At 42.7% G+C, this 21,728-nt stretch overlaps 1 protein-coding gene across 1 annotated transcript in view; it reads left to right on the top strand.

The window, feature by feature from the left end:
* elavl4 (ELAV like neuron-specific RNA binding protein 4) overlaps positions 1-21,728 on the top strand; it is a 78,539-nt gene that overhangs the window by 38,479 nt on the left and 18,332 nt on the right. The window contains exons 4-5 of the mRNA XM_030049546.1: positions 14,570-14,673; positions 20,057-20,210. Coding sequence (XP_029905406.1) covers positions 14,570-14,673; positions 20,057-20,210 — 258 coding nt within the window. The remainder of the gene's footprint in view (positions 1-14,569; positions 14,674-20,056; positions 20,211-21,728) is intronic.

Here is a 21,728-nt window from a genome sequence, read left to right on the forward strand (position 1 = left end):
ATTTAATTTATGATTTTGTTAGTCCAACTATCTTTATACATTTGGTTGTCTTTTCTGTCAAATAAGTTATAAATTAACGCTAAAAATCATTAAGAGAGACTGTCATAAGATACCATTTGGCTTGATGGCTCATGTGTATCTGTAGGAATACTGTTTACACATCATTAAAAGGTCAAAGACAGATGTACACTCTACATGTTGGCCATGTAGGTTTGTGTTCAGTATCACATAGGATACAGACCGCCTCTATAAAAAGATTAATACAGATATATACGGTGGTCCAAAGGGTGAAATTGTGCACAAATGGCTCATGCGGGCTTACATGTGCCCTGGGTCAAACATTATTTGTAACCATCCCAAACAATTCAAGTGAGAGGCTCCACTGCCTCCTGCAGCAGAAATCCAGCTCTGGCCGTTATGTCTGCTCAAGCGCTGCAACTCAGCAATGCAGCAAAGTGCCACATGTTCTCCAGAGGTGTTTAAATTAAGCAGCACTTTGCAGTGCTAATCATGGCTGTAATCTGGGCGTAGTGGCTGTGTGGGTGGCCATACAGCAGATGGATAGGGGGGGTGCAGTTCTCTGATAATGCTCCATAATGGCTTTCATTTTAGATCCTACTTACTGACACTCTTTTCCTGATAATCTCATTAAAGAGCACCAGGCAGGCAGGCAGTTGAGATCATCAAGCCATTCTGGGATATCAGGCAGGCAAGGCATGGTGAAGCAAGTAGAGTAGAGTAAGCACAAACAAATACACACGCACATATTCACAGAATTAGACTTTCCTGCAATAGATTGAGTTAGATCCAAAGGCCAATAGCAGTGGCATTTTTGACTGTAAACCAGACAGAGCCGCAGGTCTCGCCATTTCTTTCACAGTTCTTTGAAACATATTTCCACGATCTATGATTCCTCTTTAGGACCACCCTCCTCTTTCACTGTAATGGGCCCCAAAATGGGGCCTGAGAGTCAGATACCACCAGGATAATGGAGGATGGTGTGTACAAAAATAACACTGGGATACCACATGCTATCATCATCACCATCACCATGTTATCTTTCCACCCGATTTTCCCCTTAAGTGTGATTTCACAAGCAGAGGTGAGGAACCAAGCTAACAGCAGATATTTGGAGAGAGTATAAAAATGAACAGAATTGCTGTAAACCTGCTAGCGGCCTAAATGGGGAATGTGAGAGAGGTAGAAATGTTTGTTCACTCACTCCCAAACCATTTAGGGTACTTCTCTACTCTGCACTACAAGGTCTCTCTGATGACTTAGCATCCACACAAAGAGTTATAAATAAATTCTGCCCTCCCTCCGTCTTCCCCTGCGGTGTATGCCTGCATTGCTCTCCCATGGGTGCAATTTCCTCGTGCAAACTTTTAGGCTAACAAAGCGCAGCTCCCTCCTCTTGTAGGGAATGCCAAGAGGCTTCTCGCTCTCTAACAGTCATCCAAATCATTAACGGACTAAGCCAGGTTGGCGAGAGGGAGGGGTAAAGAGAATGAAGATGGTGGAAAGAGTAAAGAGAGCACTATTTTTGGAGCGTGATATATACACCTGTACCCTTTCTCATCTCTTGTGAATATCCGCACATCGATAAGAATGAGAAAGATCAACTTTTGCCATTTTAACTTTATCATTTTTTCAGGATTTCTGAGGAAGGCAAAGACAGAAGGAAGGAAAGGGTATTTTTTGTAATTCTAAAATTTCAATTGGAACTTTTGAATATATCGGAGGGGCAGTCATGGTGTTCTGCAGCCACACATTATACAGACTCACAATATTGTCACCCTGCTTTACCATCGTATTGTGGAAGTCATTTGGAAGACTTGAATTGTTTAAGAATTTAAATAAATAAATTTACTGGAATTTCATAATAGTTTCAATAGTTTATACTTACAAGATAGATATTGCATTGGGTTAGTTGATTCAAGCAGTGTTTGGGTATATACACCATGTAGTTAAAGATAGTCGCATTTTGTGTTGTATTACATCAGGACAAGGCCATATTTTAACGTGGTGTGAAGTCCCTTTTATAGCAGCTGGATTATTATTTCAAATGTTTCCTGTCATTCACTATGCTCATTTCAAATGGAAAAGAAATACACAGTTTTTGCAAGCATGCCTGCGTGTGCGTGCATCTTGTGTATATGTTTCCCATGAGCGTGTGCATTCTGACCAACCTATGAGTGTGTGTTGACAAGGTGCAAGCACCTGAGCCTCAGCAGAGGTAGGACAGACAGGCAGGTCCTCGGCTTCCTTTCGGCTTCCTGTGGACTTGCTCCTGTCAGCTCTGATGACGCCAGCGTGGCGTGAGGCTCTGGTGGGTGCAGGCGGGCGTAGGCACTCCAGCTCCGTCTGTCACCCTGGCTGACTTCAGCTGGTTGAAAAGCCACCTCTGAGTGTCTTTCTTGCTCCCCACACGCCTGCCTGCCTACCTTCCCGCCTGCCTGTCTTTGCGCCTGCCTTGCTACCTCTGCCTGGTGCTCTCATAACACACCAGGGACATGCAGGTTAATCTTTTATTTAAGGCTAGCTTACACACACCTCGATGCAGCCCACACACACTTGCACATAAGCCCCAAGCCTCCACCTGTGAATCTCCTGGCTGTAGGCATCCTCATAAAGCAAAGATGCAAAGACAGCTTAAGCATTTTGTTGTTTGAATTAACTGCGTACAGTGTAGTAGCTTTTACATTTGTCTACCTGCATTCAGGGCAGAGAGAAGGCTTTATATATAAATGCTTAAGTCAAGGACATGATTGCTGTGAGGCACAGATGGTGCCACTACAGACAGCGCTCTGTGTTTGTTTTTTTAAAGGAAGCAAAATGTGTATTTAAGCTGAAAATCACCAATATGAAAACTCATAACTTGAGAGGAAGCAGCTATTTGTCACTCAGATGCCAATAACAAATAAAACACACCCTTGGAGAGGGTCATGTGTATCTTGGAACATGCTGAATTCAAAGTTTTAATGGAACACATTAAAGTATTGCTGCTTCCTGCTGCACACGTATGTACACACACACACACACACACACACACACACACACACACACACACACACAGAAATAGAACTGACTGATCCTTGTCAGTTAGTCATTTTTCTGGATCATTTTTCTGCATCAGCTGCATTTCTGCTGAAGAAATGAATGCATTTGTTTTCATAATGACATGGCAGAAAAGAAAATGGCTTTTTATGCTGGAACGAGAATTGATTGCGTCTGTGGTTTTAGTGCTGTGTTTAAAAAAAAAGAAAAAGAAGAAGAAAAAAATAGGGATTTTATATTTTCAGAGATGGCCATTTCTTTGCATTCTCATGTTGTGCCAATAATAATTGTAGCCAAAAGCACAGCAGCCAGATTCTGTGAAGATAGATGGGACATTTTTCTTGCTTGTTGAGTAAACAGTTCACCATGTTTACCAGTTGTCTATTTCTGTGTGGATGGCCTTTTCTGGCTGCCTGTATTACCTTTTGCCTCAGGCAGTCACACCACTTACTAATTGCCAGCTATGAGCAGCACACAGCAGCACCACACCTTTTAATATGGGAAATGACATTTTCTTGCTAACGAGATGAAATTATATTACCTCAACATCAAAACCTGTATGGACATCATCACCCCAAAGCACACCAGCTGAAGCCTTTTGTTCACACTACTCTAGTCACCTTCCATGTGTTGGTTTTACACATGGAATCTGGGGATCTGATGCAAATCATAGTGACAATGTAGCAAGCCAAGCAGATGTTGGCTATGAAAAATAGATGGACTGTGATGTCAGCTGTGGAGTAGTCAGAGCCAGAACACCTCTCTGTGCCTCTGACAGACAGCAGCTACACCGCCATGTGAAAGCCTGCTGTGAACTCAGCACTCACATGAGGACAGATACACCTGAGTCAGATAGGTGGAAAAACATCTTGAGTTTGCTGGATTTGGCTTCCTTTGCACGCACAAAGCCATGGTTCAGGCAGCACACTTCCATTAGTTTCATTTTCATTCCATTTCTGTTATGGTACATCAAGTGCACCCATAAGTATTGCAAACATAAAATATGCATCCTACCCTGATCTGCAAGGACAGGCAGGTGGAGCTTAGCTGTGCACAAGGCCTGTCAGTCTAACAGGGAGCAGATCAAATATTCACCATATAAACCTCAGTTTACCCGCATCTCTTTGTTGCTACTGAAATATGCATTGAGAACACGCTTAGTAGCAAAGCTGATGCTCTTTGTACTTCAGATTGCTAGCCAAGCCGTTTCTCACATCATTACTAGAATCATAGGAACAAAACTTGCTGTTATTCCTCTGTTTGCCTTATGATGAGTTCCATTTACGCCTTCCAAAACACCTATACAGCACAGGTGTAGTGTTGATCTTTGTGGTTAGAAACCATTACATAGTTTTTAAATCCCAAGTGAATTCACACAGGGGGAGATCTGGTGCAGTGTTTACATCTTAGATACAGGCTGCATTTATCTGAACCCAAAATGGCTGAAGGCTGAAGATAGCATGAACAAAGCTGACAGGGAAAGAGATGAAAAAAGGATTTGACATCTCCAAAGCCAGGTATTAAGAGAGCTGCCAGGCTCAGAAGTGCAGACACTAGCAAGCAGACACACATTAAAGTTTCAGAGTCTCAGGTCCCTAGAATGTCCTGGCTCTCTCCTCTTCGCCCCCCCGCCCTCCTCCTCCCTCTTCTTAGGAGCCCAGAATTGGATGTCCTGAGAGCTTGCCTGTCTGCTCCACTCCTCCAGTGACCCTCACTTCAGATTGCCTCTGTCCCTTCTTATTCCACTCTGTGTGTCCTTTACATGGAACATAGAGGTTGAGAGGGTCCCCTGTGTCACCCTCAGATTCAAAGGCTGAATGTGCCTTAGGGCTTGGTTCCTCACCCTACCACTCTCAACTCTGAGTGCATTGTACCTGGGCATGAGGCAGCCAGACAGGCCCTTTGTCCCCAGCAGGGGTCATGTAGGTCTCAGGGTAGACGGCTGAGGCCTCAGGGCTTCGCTCTCAGCAGGAGGCCCAGCAGGCGTGGTGGGCTCCCCAGTCATAACAGGGCTGTCCATGACTCAAAGGGGCTCCTCGGCCTGTCAGTTTATCTCCATCGTTCTGTTTCTCCAGCACTGCACAGCGAGCCAGCCCACACACTGCAGGCTACCGTCCACTCGCCCCAAGGCTCAGGGAGCCACCATGGAGGGAGATGGTGTGTGTGCCTGTGTGTGCGTTTGTCCCTGAGCGTCTATGTGGGCAAGTGTGTGTGTGTGTGTGTGTGTGTGTAAGCAGGGCCTTGGGAACTGCAAGTGGGAGCCTCCTGACTGCAACAGTGGCTGCTACCTTGGCAACCCAGGAGGGAAAGATGTGTTGAATGAGTGAGTGGGAGAGGGAGCTACAGTAGATATGTGTGTGCGGGGGACGTTGCTCTGTTTATGAATTTAGTTATTCAAACTGGCTCAATACATACCACATGATATGTACTATTGTTCAAATTACATTGCTAGTCTTTGAGGCACTTTAGTCTTTTGTTGTCCAGGTGTTGTTTTATTTTTCTGCTAACTCACTGAGCTCCCTCTCCCCATGTTGTATGGAGCTGAACCTTTCTAAGGTAACTGAAGTGTATTTTGACATGAAGCTGGTGACAGGGCACCTTTCCAAAAGATGGGCAACACTGGCCCATCAAAAATAGCACTACCTCAAGTTGCTGCTGCAGCAGCAAGGGGCAAAATGTCAGAAGAGGGAAGAGAACGGAAGCAGCGAGTGTGACACATTTATTTTGACAAATTGAAATGTTTTTTTCCCCTCTTCCTCCACATCTTAAAGTGTGGCTAAATTTAAGACTGACCAAACTGATTTGCCTGTTTCCGTGGAGAGGGAGCTGATCCTCTCAAGGTGTGTTAGCGTCATGCGCTTATAGCTCCAATGATCCCTGCACGCTGCACTTCCCTCCTCACCCCTCTGCAGCTCACATCCTCCCATGGCTGTAAATGACAGACAGACTCCATGACTCCTGACAGGGTGTTTGACTTTGGGAACAACCAGAGAGGTTTTCTTCAGGTAGCCTTTAAGGGTCACTTCACACAAATAACAATCTTACTTGATTTTCCACTTTGTTAGACAGCATCAGCTTCATGCAGGGCTTTCTGTTTTTGGCACAGCAAAAACTTTTTTGCTGTGCCAAAAAATGTTTACGAAAAAATGTGTATCAACTACAGAACCAAGGACAGAGATATGCATAAGCTTAAAATAGAATTTGAACCAGTAGAAGTTACTACAAAAGTCATTCAAAGACACTAAGCAGAACATTTTTATATCTGTTCTCTTCATTTTTTTTTTTTTTTTTTTTTTTTTTTGTAATTTTAGTGGCAGTGATTCAGATTCAATTTTTTATTATTCATCCTGATCACAGCGACTGGGGTTCAAATCTGACCTCAGGTCCTTTGCTGTATGTCTTCCCCTCTCTCTCCCCTGCCTTTCCTGTCTATCTCTACTGTGACTGTCAAATAAAGCAGAAATGCCAAGAAAATAATCTTAAAAAAAAAATACTCAATTATAAACTACACAGCCTACTACTGCTTACTTAACTATTCAACTCAAACCTAACAGTATTTGATATTGAACAAAAACAAAATAGCAATAACTACAAAAACATTGTATTGTTTGAACTGCAGGCTTTGCGATGCTGGAATTTGTAAAAACAGCGAACCAGCATACCACGAGGTACATGTTCTGATTGTTTTTTCCTGAAAAAGTTGGAGTTTTCCCCACTTTGCCCTTTCTCCTAATAGGTTCTCAAACTCGTATTCAAGATATAAAAGGATTTGAAAAGTCAAGACGTTTGATTACATTGCTAAAGTAATTACTGTTTTAGAACATTCAAGAGTACTAGTTATCTTTTATTTCTATTTACTTAAAAGCAGGGCTGCAACTAAAAGCTATTTTGACTTGTCGACTAGTCACTGATTATTGAAACCATTAGTCAATTAATATTATTACTAAATGGCTCTTATTTAGCCATAATGCTTTTAAATTTATTTGGAGCTTCTTTTAAGCATGTACTTACTAACAATAAAGACAATATACACTCAGTGGCCATTTGTTAGGACCGCTTGTACAATATAATCCAATCCAATCCAAATATTCAGATATAAAGTTTCCTTTTCTGATGCCTATAATGCTCAGGTTTTCTTTTAGTCACAGTAATAGAGGCGTTCATTCAATTCTATGTTTGGCACTGTGGTCATAGTTAGCAGTGCTGTTGTACTGGGCTGCATATTGAGAGGTGTTTCTACTGTTCTGTCCCCCTGACGTATATAAATAGGAAGGACAAAACATTAGAAACACCTCTCAATATAATGTAGTCCAGGACGAGACCTCTGCAAACTACAAGCTCAGTAATAAACACAATTAAATTTACATTAAAATTGTCCATTTAAAATTAATAGCTAAAGGTATTTTTTCAGTGAATTAGGCTAATTCAATTAATTGTCTGATTCTTAATTGGAAACAGGTTGAGAGTTAACCTGCATTTGGTAATGTCTCTAGCTGTACGTATACTTTTTTTTTTTTTTTTTTTTTACTTAAGCCAAATTAACACGTGGACCTGAGTTGCACAACCGTATTTTTCTAAAAGTTTTCATGGGTGTAACGAAGCCAACTGAACATTCATACAGAGCGATGGCAAGTCCCGGGTGGAAGATGTTAAAAACAACTCCGTCTTTAGACAGCTGACGTCAGCTGAGAAGCTAATTATTCCTTTGCAGCATTTATGGTGAAATACTCCTTTTTGAAGTTTTGGGACACCGTGGTGTTGCATCGGCCACGGCCATTTTGCTACATCTTGTGTTTACCTGTTGCTTCCCAGTCACTGTGCGGCACATCTAACTCTCAGCAAAGATAGTAATGATGATGTTCACCCCTTAGGACCTCAGTTCCAGAAAACAATGTCAGGTCTGCACACAGCATGAAACGTGCACTGATGTAACCAACTAATTATCGACAATTAAATTCATCAGCAACAAATTTTGTCATCGATTTTTGTCAGCAGTGTCCGTTAATCGTTGCACTCCTACTTAAAAGAGAAGCTATTTCTCGGTCTAAACCATTGCAAATATAGTTCAAGCTTATTTTGAGCCGTAAATCACTGTTTACAGTCTCAAAGGGCTTTTCAGGCCCACAGCTTGCAGGAAACTAAAGAGGATGACAACCCCTTGGCCCTGACCTGAGCCATAATGAAAAAAAAAAAAAAAAATTGTCAAAGCTGATAGGGAGAAAACAAGGCAATTTTTTGTAGACTAGAATAAAAAGACTAAAAAAAGACTAGAGACAAACAGTGTTAGGAAATAGAAGTTCAAATTTAGAAGCTCCTAAACGTCCCCTAAATGTCCAGATCAGCATTGTCATTAACAGCCCACTCTCACAGCCTCTGGGTAGTTCAGTCACCTCCCTTTAGCACTGAGAAGATGCCCTGTAGCGCCCATTATGTCCGAGGAAGGTCTCCCGGGAGCCAGTAAGGCGTCCTTCCATCCGGGCAGCACAGCCATTCTCTCCCGACTCTCTCCTGGGAGCCACAAGAGAACATGCTTTCATGACATTTTTTTTTTTTTTTTTTAATTTTGGACTGTGATAAAGCTGTTTTCAACTAGTGTTTGTTACAGTTTTAGGGAGTAAAATTACTCTATGACCCTTCCATGTTATTGGGGTGTAGCTCTCTTCCTTCCAAGCAGATAAATATCAAACACTCTGACAAGAAAATATCCATTTTTTCTGTAGCTTCTTGCTTACTGTTTCCATTGCTGCAGTCAAGCAGCTACTGATTTTCAGCCATAAAAACCTACATAGTCCTTTTTAAAGCAGAAACCTCACCACATAGTACCATCACTCTTGAAATTATCCATTGTCTGTTATGTGTTTCCCGCACACTGACTCGCTGCTGCTATTGGCTGGTTGCTATGCATTGCAACCATTGCAACCATCTGTATATTTCATACCATCTGTATATTTCATATTTACCATTTCATATTTGCCATCTGTATATTTCATATTGTTAGATGTTTATTTATTTATTTATTTTTACTGTATATAGTCTTTATTGTACATATTTTTGCATTTATTCTATTTCTATTCTGTTCTAATTTAATTTAATTTTATGTTTCCATTTCCATAAATTTCCACCCAGCATCAATATTTTATATATTTTTTTTAATTATATTGCCCAGATTTGGGGTGGCAGCTGGGGTGGCAAGGCCTTTTGGCAGGGTGGCACAGGGTGGCAGGTGCCACCCTATGCCACCCCCTAGATGCACCATTGCTACTGTGTTTCATTTGGTAGCTACTCCTCTAGATCAAAGGGTCTATAGTGCATTATGTGAGCCTTTCCTGATGATAGCAGGACTAGAAGATGCTTTCATGTCTACAGTACACAGCTCTTAGTCACATAATACAACAAGGGAACAAAATAATGACAGGCAATATGCAACTGGAGGCTCTTTCCATGTGAATCCTGTAGCAAACGATTGTGTACCTTTCTGTGCACCTCTCTGTGTAGTACATGAATATAAATGAGTGTATCCTTTTGATACCATTGTGTGTCTGCATATGCATACAGATATTTTGTGATTGTGTGTGCCTGTGTACGTAATCATGCATTGGTATGTTAGTATTCATTTTTGTGTGCATCCATGAGCATGTGTACGTACGTGTGTGTGTTACGGGGGGATGCCATTACACATCGGGGCCAGCAGGCAGGACACCCGCTTGAGGTACACTCATTTTCTCATCTCACACATTGGGCTACCTGCTGCTCCTTAGGAAACGAATAATGGCTTAGTCATAGCTCCTTGCCAACACGCCAAAGAGCTACTCACTAGAAATAGCAGTGATTTTACCACCGAGAAACATACCCGCCTCTCCCTAGTATTTATTTCAGAGTGTACAAAAGGTCTGCCAACAAAGTGGAGATGGGTTCAAATTAGCCCCCACCTCCTCACTCCCCCACTCCTACATCTTGAAGTAGCCTACTGCCTCCTTTTAGTGAGACTGGACATGTAGTAACGTGTGTCAAAGTATTGCTGTGCTGTAGAAATACCTCGGACTACAGTATATATATCAGACAGTTTTCAGCTGATGCACGCTCAAGTGCAACATTAGGTTTATATACTATACATCAGTTCCATTTGAATACATTGTATCAGGTAGACCCTCACCAGTATTAGAAATATATGTATTTATAAAGAACCCCCCTTTTATTGTTGTTAAACATGGTCTTTGCTTATGTTCTTCCAGCAGCTTCAGATTTTACAGGACTGGCACTGTAAGCAACTGACGAATCAAGGCAAATTAATATCTAACCTCATTAAAAGGCCATTATAAACAGCAATGCATTATTTGGGTTTGGGGTTATAATTGACAATTAAAATATATACGTTAATGTATCCATTAGGCTAATTGATCAGCACAGGGCTAATTTTTCTGTTAGATCAAACCACATTAGAGACTATTTATCATGCATTTTTAATAGCTTCTCTGTATTGTCTCGGATGTTGTATTTTTTCAAGATATTTGTCAGTAATTATTCTTTAATGACAAGTCTTTAGTCTCTAAATGGCTTTCTAGCTCTACAAAGATCTAGTTTTTTTTTTCCCTTTTTTGCATCTTAAATTACCTCTGGCTCCATGTAAATCGGATGCTCTGTGCTATATATTCTTTGCTTTCATGCGATGTCACAGTTGCTGTAGTTAATCCTTGGAAAGCAGTTCAAACCAGGAAAGTCAACTGTATATTCAGCTATATATTCAACTATGTATAATGTTCATTTTGACTATGCTGCACTGCATAGCTTTTGGTTCGTTTTTCTATTTGGCTTTGGGCTGCGGTCTAGCAAACATTTTCTGTGGATTCTAATGTTGGTTAGGCTACGGACCCATCCTTTCATTACAGCAAGGCACAATACGACCATGCCAAGCCATTTTAAAGTCTGAGTCTGAACTGTGCTCAGCCATGGTGTGTGGAGCCGAAGCAGAGCAGGGTACTTTGACGGGTCGATCCCAGTGCAGGGAGCATGCAGGGCTGATCCTGCTGGGGAGTATTAAGGCAGACAGGCCTGCTGTTGTGACAGGCTGAAGTAAACCAGACTGCCTGCTGCCTCCACTACTGCATGCATACATTGGCCCACAGACACAGAATTGCTTACAGTACCAGCCCTGCCTGTGTGTGTGTGTGTGTGTGTGCGTGTGTGTGTGTGTGTGTGTGTGTGTGTGTGTGTGTGTGTGTGTGTGTGAAACAATACGTACTGGCACAGCCTTTTATTGTAAAGGTCCCAGATTATCCAGTCTTCATGATTTTGTTGTTACATAAAAACCAGGATAAGAATAGTGCTCTTCAGACTTGAATTAGTTAAATGTATGAATTTGAAGACACGGTCAAAAATATGTGTTACTGCCCAGTAACACCTGCTCGCCTAATTGAAATGAGGCAAATTATCTGAGTGGAGACTTCCCAGTAGGTGTGTCAGTTCAAATGCTGCAAACTGGCCCAGTTGGAAGGTTTTCAGTCATTTTTTAATGACTGGAGCCGATCAAGACCAAGTTCAGCTACATGTATATGCTCTATATATTTACCTTAAATTCAGCGACCCTTAAAATCAATTTTTAGCAATGTCATCTTTTATCATATGAGGAAATAGTGGAATCACTTTTCTATTTGACGTTAGGATAAAAGATGTAAGTCACAATAGACTACAGTTTTTGTCTGTGTCATATTGTCTTTCTGGTGTTGACATTCACTGATTAGCCGCCAGCCATCTTCACTCCAATCCTCACTGTTTGTCCCGTATTCCCTGCTGTGAAGACACACTATGCTGCATTTATATGAGCGAGCATGCCTATGTGATTGAGTGATTACATGTTTACATCCATGTGTGCGCACTTATGTGTACATCTGACAGTGTGGTGCGTTGGCGTTGCGTCTCCCACCCATCTGTGTGCGATCCAGGCAGCCAGGCAGTCTGCCGGTAGCTCCCTGCTGTGAGATGCTCTATAGCAGGCTGGAAATGGTGGGTGGAATCCCCTCCTGGAGCTTCCCTGGCGCTACAGGCAGATGTCTCCCCCTGCCTCCCCTCATCTCCCCACTCACCTGGGGACTGCTGCCAGCCAGCGAGCCTTGCTCCCACCCCCTTTTCCTCCAGCCCTGGAGGCCCTGAACCTTGCCAAAGTGGGAGTGAAGATGAGAGTGGGGGTGGGCGCATATGCCAGTGCCAAGCTAAGCTTCTCATGCGTATGGCATACACGCTGCACATAAGCGCATGCGCGGCCATACACACGCAACTAACATAAACACATCATTAACATATAGCAGCTGTTGAATACCACATGCATCAGAGCTCCAGAGCAAGAAAATACATAATTATTACATCTGCATTTAGACCAAAAATCCATCACTGACTCACTTGTGAGTGTGCCCACATGAGTGCACACACACACACACACACACACACACACACACATACATACATATACACTCAACCTATGTTGAGACGGTCTCCTCTAGAACTCCTTCACACAGTGGCAGGCTGCATGGCTGCCTGTTTGGCTGGCTGGATGTCTCTGAGTGCTGAGTGCGTTGGTACCATTAAGCACCAGCCAGCCCATCTAGATTGCCCTGCATGAGTGCTCTTCGCCAGCACACTTCATTTTCAACTAACCTTCTGGTAGCGGCACTTGTTGAACCTCACATTTCTTGTTGAATCTGAGGGAGAAGGGTGACGAAGGTGATCTGAAAGTGGGAAACGAGGGAGGGAGGGAGGAAAATGCCACAAGCAGCAGCTTTAGCCATTAGTCGTCGCACCATTAATATGTCCATGCATCACACCCTCTCAGAATTTCAGTTGACAGTGTAAATTTGAATACATACATCTATCAGAAGTTACAATTTGACGAGTACTGTGCTCTTACATATCTTCATTTGATATAAATACCTAATTGGGAGACATTTGCATACATTACTTGGTGATATGGGTTATAAAGGCTGTTGTAGTCAATCAGCATGTGAAAGCATTACATTACGTGCAATTTCATGGACTTTGCCACGTTTAATCGTTTTCTCTCCCCTATCTTCCTGGTCCCACTTCACAGTGCTATAATGATGCAGAATGGCCAAAAAGATAATTGTTAAAAAATGTGAGTTGTATTTAAATAGCCAAATAGTACACCTGGTGTCAGCTGAGAGTCAACGAGAGGAGGAGGAGAAGGAAGAGAGGAGGGTTATAAATAGCAGTAGTCTCTCCAGGATGGCAGGTTTTTAATTAACAATAGAGAGCGTCTGATAATCCACAGTTAATCCAGAGGAAAAGAGGGAGGAGAGGAGAGAGGAGGAGAGAATCATCGGCTGTTTGATGTTAGGACTACAAGTCCCTCCTGGCCTTCCAGTACTCGCTTCTGAGCAGAGCTGAGCAGTTCTGTGCTGTGATATCCATAGCCCAGATGTATTTATTTGGTGAAACAGCCATGCTCCATATTTTGTGATTCACTTTGTCTCTGACTAACCGCTGTCTGTTCCCATTAGTGCGGAGAAGCACACACTGCCTCTCTCAGACTAGCCGGGATTCTTTGTGCTCGTGTGTGTGGTTTTGGTGGATAGGGCTTGTTTGTTGTAAAACTAGCCGACTGAAGGCCCTGATGGCTGGAGGCGTCCGCTTAAAGTCCTACGCCTCTTGAAAGGCTTGATCTGTCGGGGAAACACTGGGAGATGTCAGGCCTGCTTCACACTAAAAGGGAGTCTGCTATCTGAGACGCTCTCTGAGCTTTGAGGGAAAATGGGGGTGGTATTGTTTTTTTCTTTCTTTTCTTTTTTCCACAGCTGCAAAGACAGAAACAAATATTTTGTTAGTACTAACTGTGGTAGTTTATTTGCTGGGATTGGGCACAGCTTCATTCTTATGTCTAATTCACAGGCAATATGAAATTCATATCTATATTTTAGCCAATAAGCTGACACTTTCATCCAAAGCAACTTAGAAAAAGTGCATCAGTAAAATAAGCCTGAATTCCAAGACTAAAATTACAAAAATGCAGTAGTGAGGAATGTATGGGTCAAGGACATAGGTTTTTTGAGAAAAACATATTTAATGGCCAAAATCTTGTCTCTGTTAAATGATAGATCAGCTAAAGATTTTTCATTTTTTCTGCCAATAACTGATTTGAAATATAGAGCCCTGGCAATACTCCTTAAACACGGAGTGGAGGAGTTGTGAAGAGTCAGTATGAATCTGCAGGATCGGGTTGTGGCTGCAGTTCAGGCCTCACATGACATTGGTTGTCAACAGTGACACCAAGACTCGTGGCGCTCCAGGCTGGAGTCACTGTAATCTCGTCAGTACTGATGGAGAGGTCCTGAAGAGGTCAAGCTTTTCCAGGGAAAGATGCATGCCATCCAAGAAGATGTCTCCATTGATGGGAGTAACACTGTTTTCTTTTCTGGCTGCCAGTGGGCAAACAGGCAGCCATAATATGACTTCAGTGGAATAACTTTGTAAAAGTGTTTTTTCCCTTTTCTCTGTGGTGTTTCAGGACAGAGTCTGGGCTACGGCTTTGTCAACTATATCGACCCAAAGGATGCAGAGAAAGCCATCAACACGTTAAATGGACTCAGACTTCAGACCAAAACGATCAAGGTAACAGAAACTTCAGCACAGACAGCTAAGCTATACTCTAATTATTTATGTATGTTATAAAATGACTGCCACAGTACACGTAAATAAATCCTGACTATCCATGCAAAATTATATTTTCTATCCAAGACATACAAAACCATTTCTTAATAGAAAAAAATGTTTGTTGAGGTAAATTGCTGCAAAAATGCAAATATCTAAATAATAACAATAAACAAACAATAATAATTTTCATTACATTGCCACAATGTAATGAAAATAAATTGAAATGTGCCTGCACACTGACACAGACTCAGTAAACAGTGAGGCAACATTTCTGTGTGGACTCTGTTTCACTTTTCATGTTGTTCTCAAGCCAAGCACCTCGTATCAAGTGATGTGCATTTTCTTTGAAGCTGTTATGAAGTTATAAAGGTCATGGTAAACTTAAATAAATAAGACTCCTTTCTTCTGCCTCAGAGCCCCTGTGATAGAGATGCTGTTAGCGAGTGAGCTGGAAGGCTCAGTGTGATTAACATGCTCAGGCCTGCGAAATGAAAGACCATCTAAATCAAAAAGACACATTAAAAAAGCCCATGACTATAGCTGATATGCTAATTAGCTTCTAAATGTCAAAATGTAAAGGTGAAATTATATAGATATCTCTGAGCAAAAGAGAAAGAACACATCCATCATCACATGTTGGCCAAAATAATTGAGGGCTCTGTTAGTATTACATTGAAATGGCGTGACAAATATGCAGGCTTGGTGGCTGCTGTCATAGGCGTAAGATAGATAAATCAATGCCAGCGCTGCAGTGTCCTTCCAAACATGTGCTAAACACTTTAAAGATTAAATGTCGGATGCAGTTGTTTACCAAAAAGGGCAGCATATTTAACAAAAAAGAAGACAAAACTCCCACTCCTCTGCTCTCCATCGATACGTCGTTGGCTTTAAGCTGGATGGTAATCTGTTGCTGCTCCGCAGTAATCCTCGGTTTCTCGCTGCTGTCATCTGATCTAATCTGATCTAATCTAATCTAATAGGATCAGATTAGCCTATAGTAGTGAATGGGGGAAGCCCTGCAGAGGATCCCGCTGGCCCCTATAGACAGTGTATTGAAAACACTATCTGGTCTGGCTGGAGTTCAACACAGCATCCTGCCTTTGATCTAACATCAGAGAGAGACTGAGCAAGATGTAATGCATGAGTGCGTGTTTGCATATGGGGTTTATTTCTGGGAGTGTATGTATGAGTGCTGCATATGTTGTGTGTGTGTGTGCGTGTGTGTGTGTGTGTGTGTGTGTGTGTGTGTGTGTGTGTGAGTGTGTGTGTGTGTGTGTGTGTGTGTGTGTGTGAGTGTGTGTGTGAGTGAGAGAGAGAGAGAGAGAGAGAGAGTGAGTCTGTTGGTGGTGGGATCTGTTGTGGTGTAAGACGTGTGTGCATGTCAGTGGGATGTTGCTGGTGTTGATTCGTGTTCACAGGATGATTCAGTCGTCACGATCCACAGTTTCTCCAGAGCAGGTCTCACTCACTGAGTGCCACTGATGGGAGTCAAGATGAGTTAAAGGGTAGAGATCATATATGTGTGTGTCCCCTCTCTCTCTCTCTCTCTCTCTCTCTCTCTCTCTCTCTCTCTCCCACACACACACACATGCAGGCACGCATGCGCACACACAAGAATTCAGTACTATAAACACACAGATAAGCATCTACAGAGGTAACAATACAATAAAGTCCTATTCCTGTGTTTTTATGTCACTTCTTCTACACTAATGTAATTCAATTTTTCAAAGTGCACAACCAAAAATCACCAAATTTATAAATAGATAGATACAGGTACAGGGATAAGATAGCTATTTTTTAATATATCAGATTTTTATCAGACAAGAAATGGATAGATAGATAGATAGATAGATAGATAGATAGACAGACAGATAGCGATTTTTTTTTCAGTTCTCTTACTTGAGTATTTCTTCTAAGAGTTGTGATGGTGCTCACACAGGAATTTTCCAATTTGGGTAATGAAGATGCATTTAAGCATCCTAGATACATCAATCCCCAACATCTAGCCCCGCCAGTAACCTGTGAATGTAAGTGTGATGATACCTGCAGTTTCAGTCCCTTTCTGTAATATGCAGTGTGCTGTAGAACAGCGGTTGAGAGGGACGAGCAGTTATCAAATTAATGTGATTACCCAGGGTAAAACTTAGCGCATAAAAGTCAGTATTGTCAGTTCAAAGTATGCATTGAATAAGGAGGTAAAGGCAAGTATTATTGTCTTTTACCTCAGGCAACACTTATGTATCATTAGGCAACCTCAAAAATATGTGTTTTATGTGTTTAAAGATACTCGGTAATTCACCTAACTTGGAGAAGTGAGAGGGAATAGGTTGTTTCAGGATGCAGACAAAATTGAAGGTCATTTGCCAAGTGTGAAATTCATGTGGACTTTATTGACTGTAGTGCTGTGAGTTTCACAGATTTTCACTCTCGCCCTCTCGTTGACACAAGAGGTTGCCTCAACTCGTCCCAGGGATAAGACGGGTTTCGTAATGGCAGAAGACAACTCTGCATCTCTGTCTGGCACTATCACTCCTTCACACTCCGCCCCCTCCTCCTTCCCCACTTTCTCTCTCTCTCTCCACAACAGCCCTGAAAGACCCTAAAGGTATCAAGGTAAATTAAAAGGCAGCGTGGTAATTCTAAAATTAACTTCGCTGCTCTCTCATATCACACCCTTCCCAATCTCTGTCACTGTAAACTTGTGAGGAAAGACTTGGCCCAGAGATTCACATGCTCTCGGGCGGTGTGTCGTTCTGTAGTGTCTTTTAGCTGGTTTTCCCTGCTGTGGTTTCCTGTACCGTCATGACACCTCAGAGTTTCTCAGTGAAGGCTGAGATGCTGCCTCTCTACTGAGGTGTGAGGGGAAGGAGCATGCCAAAGGTGAGAGTAGCTCACACACACGCGCGCCCACATCAACATGTATCGTGTATATACACGGATATTCACTGTGACGCATACACATAATCGCAGACACATTCATACAGCGTGTGCTTGTGAACACTTTAAGCTTCGCACTTACACTTTCATAACTTTCCTACACACACACACACACTTCTGTTTCACACATGCACACCATTCACTTTCACTTGCACACAATACCGCTCACAGCTTGAGGAGGTGTTGATGGATTAGACATCTGGAGTTGGCTGACAAGGAGAGAAAATGAGGGAGAGCTGCAGAGTGAGACGCAGAAAAAAGAAGAAAAGAAGAGTGGGGGAGAAAGAGAGGCAGAATCTGGAAGAGAGGAAAAGATTTAGGGAAGCAGGGAGCAGGAAGGAAGGAAGGAGAGAGGCAAAAGAAACAGATTGAGGCTGAGAAAAGCAGAGAGAGAGGTACAGAGAGAAAAAGAGGCAGAGCAGCCGAGCAGAGAAGAGCCAAAGAGGTGAGAGAGACCGAGAAGAAAAAGAGTGAGGCATGGGGAAAGCCAGCTGCTGCCGATCCCATTCTCCCGTCGTTAGAGTTCAGCAGGATTTCCATGCTGTTGCTCAGGGATATGTCTGCATATCCACCATATTTGCCTGACTTTAACCGTATTGGATGGCTTATGTCTCCACATGTCAGAGGTAATGAAAGTACTGCAAGGGAAAGCTGCTCCAGTCAGCAGCAGTAGTAATGGGATTTATGTAACTTCAGCAGAGCAAAATCAGGTCTTCGCATGTAGACATTGGGGACAACATTTGACAAGAAGGAAGTTCACTGGTAGAGAGCTACCACAGGGCGCTGCAAGTCATAGACGATCTGGTTAGTTAGTTTTAGCTTTTAGCTAGTTATTTTTTTTCTCCCCTGCCATTCCCCCCTACTGACAACAGCATTCACAGATAGATCAGTGAAGAATGACTGAAATCAAGGTAGCACTGAAACCATTTTTTTGTGTGTTTTGTGTGTGTGCATGTGTGCATGTGTGTGTGTGTGTGTGTGAATGTAAGGAGGAGGAGCAGTGTGTGACACCAAGTGAAATTGTGTGGGTGAGTGATAACAACAGAAAGTCTTGTTATTCCCTGAGTGAGAACGCCGTCCAAGGAACTAGAGAGAATATTGCAAGGGCAAGAGTGTAAGGGATTTTCTGTGTGTGTATGTGTGTGTGTGTGTGTGTGTGTGTGTGTGTGTGTGTGTGTGTGTGTGTGTTGTGGGGACATAAATCTGTTTACACAGTCACGTTGTGGGGACTCGCCTCCCTTATGGGGACAAAAAGCAAGTCCCTATAAGGGAGCACCATTAATTGTAGGGTGAAGACTTGATTTAAAGCTAAGATAACTTTAGGGTTAGGTTAAGGTTAGGGTTAGGGTTAGGGTTAGGCAGGTAGTAGTTAGGGTTAAGGTTAGGATAAATCTCCAGGAAATGAATGTAAGTCAATGTAATGTCCCCAGAAGTGATGGAAACCAACATGTGTGTGTGTGTGTGTGTGTGTGTGTGTGTGTGTGTGTGTGTGTGTGTGAGTGTGTGTGTGTGTGTGTGTGTGTGTGTGTGTGTGTGTGTGTGTGTGTGTGTGTGTGTGTGTGTGTGTGTGTGTGTGTAGCACTGTATGCAAGCATTAACATATCTTAAAGGATACAGTAGCAAAGGATTTGCCTTTAGTACTAATCTTACTGTACTGGACAGGCCTGCATTTTCTGCAATACAAAGTATTTTTTAAGTTGTATATATACTGGCTTAATAAAACTAAACTGAACAGTGAAATCCACTCTGCAGGGTTCGCAAGGCTAAATGGTGCATGGTGAAAGGCTTAAAGGCTTTTACAGCTCACTGCTAATGTCTTAATTAAAATGTTCTTTGAAAAAAGGTAAAGCCTTTTCATTAGAAGGCAGCAAACACGCAACATATTAGCTTTGCAAGCCAAATGACTATTTTGTTATCCAATTTTACTCCATTTTATTAGCTTAAAATTTTACTGTAAAATCCTCAGTGATGTAAAAATTTTGTTGTGCCTCAATTCAGCATTATGAATATAATGCTTCTTTTTTTCCAAAATCACGATAGTGTTAAACCTGCAGGTATCCTGGCCTTGCTCAGCTGTAAAAATAAAACACCTATGGTTTTTACCCCAAGGCACAAAGTTTCCTCTGCCTCTTCCACCATATTACTGAAATGTTATTTCCCCAGTGCCCTAGCCAACTGAATATTTTCCTGACGATGACAACTCCTAAACCCAAGCTTATCAAGAAAAGAAACTCTTTGACCCATGTACACGTTGCCCAAACCACACACAGATACATTTGAAAACAAAGTCCCGTACATTTCATTGTATAAAATATAGGAGTTGGAAGCCTTGGATGGTAATAAGTAGCACTGGACCTGTGATATCTTTAACTGGGCCCACAGAGTTTGTCTCCTCTCTCCTCAGGTGTCGTATGCGCGGCCCAGCTCAGCCTCCATCCGTGATGCCAACCTGTATGTGAGTGGCCTGCCTAAGACTATGACCCAGAAGGAACTGGAGCAGCTCTTCTCCCAGTACGGACGCATCATCACCTCCCGCATCCTCGTCGACCAGGTCACAGGTATCCATGGGGCAGCGCCTCCTCACTGCTGTCACTCTCACAGGCATACATACATGGGCATTAGAGACATAGGCGCACACACACACACACACACACACACACACACACATTCATGCATGAGTCATTGCCTCTGTAAAATGTAAATTGCATCCAGACATGTATAAGCATGTGCAGATTGATCATCTATACATTTTGCAAACACAAAGTATTATTTGGTTGAGCACATTTATGCATGTCTCATTTATGAACGTCTCAGTGGTCCTGTGTTTTTTGTTTTTTTTTGTGTGTGTGTGTGTGTGTATGAGCATGTGAATGTGTGATGTTTAGGCTCCTGTTTAAAATATGTGCTTGATTACACATCCTACTACATCCCAAAACACAGGAATGAATCACATCAGCCCATTGTGTTGCAGCAGAACCCCTCTAGCGTGTCTCTTAGATCCATTTCAGGGGTTGTGTGGGTGCCTACAGGCTGCGACCTGCTCCAGTGTTATGTGTACTGATGAAGCAGAAAGGGAGCAGCATGCTGTAAGCCACACTCATTTGCCTAAGCAGAATAAATCACTGCTGGCAGTGAAGTACACGCCTGCTTGTACACACTGAGCAGAGGAGGAGAGAGGGTGAGAAAAGAGGCAATAGGATGGACCAGCAGAGGAAAGGAAAATCAGAGGAGAGGAGAAAAGGAGACAGAAGATGAGGAGGGAGGAAACAGGGAAGAGAGAAGGAACAGGGGGCGGAGATGAGTAGAGCAGAGGAGTGGGAAACAAAGGAAATGAGTAGAGAGAGGAAGGGAGGGGAGAGATGTGTAAAGGGGGAAGAGCTACGGAAAGCAGAGTTGGAAAAAAAGAAAAGACAGGACCGGCTTTACCTCAGTGCCAGATGAAGTGAAGTGGGTGCGTCTTCTGTCTATTTATCTGCTTTAACTAACAGACCTGTCGCACCACCATACTACTTAGCCCCCTGAGACTCTCTACACAGCAAAGTAGCCATGCAACAACCAGCAAGCCCACAGCAAACACATCTGTTCACACAACAGCCTCATGCACCCTCCCAGCTCAGGCCACTGGACATGAATAAAACAGCTCTCAACACAGGCACAATGGTCACAGGAAGGCGAGGCTCCGAAGCACTCGCCATCACTCGGGTTTAAAAGCAGCTTAATAATTCATTGCGCGACCATACGTGACTTTGCACACAGTTGGTTTTACAGTGGGGTCTTGTCACGAGCGTGTCCACACAAAAAGTGCTCATTGGGCCAGTGGACCAATAAGCCCTGTAGTGAGTCATTTCTACTGATGGAAGGGATGGTGGCTGCATGGTATCACAGTGTTCAGGGCCCCCTCCCAGGGAGGAGGAAAGATGGAGTATGAATGAAAAGTGAAAAGGTTGGAGGGAATGGCAGTGGTGGAGAGAGAAAGCAAGAAAAATAAACAGAACAAAAAAAAGGAGACTGGGTTAACAGAAAAAATTGCAAACCCAGTGAGTAAGGGAGCCACCATTTTTTGTAACAATATGGGT

This window comes from Myripristis murdjan, chromosome 4 (genome assembly GCF_902150065.1).
Source record: "Myripristis murdjan chromosome 4, fMyrMur1.1, whole genome shotgun sequence".
Classification (NCBI taxonomy): Eukaryota; Metazoa; Chordata; class Actinopteri; order Holocentriformes; family Holocentridae; genus Myripristis; species Myripristis murdjan.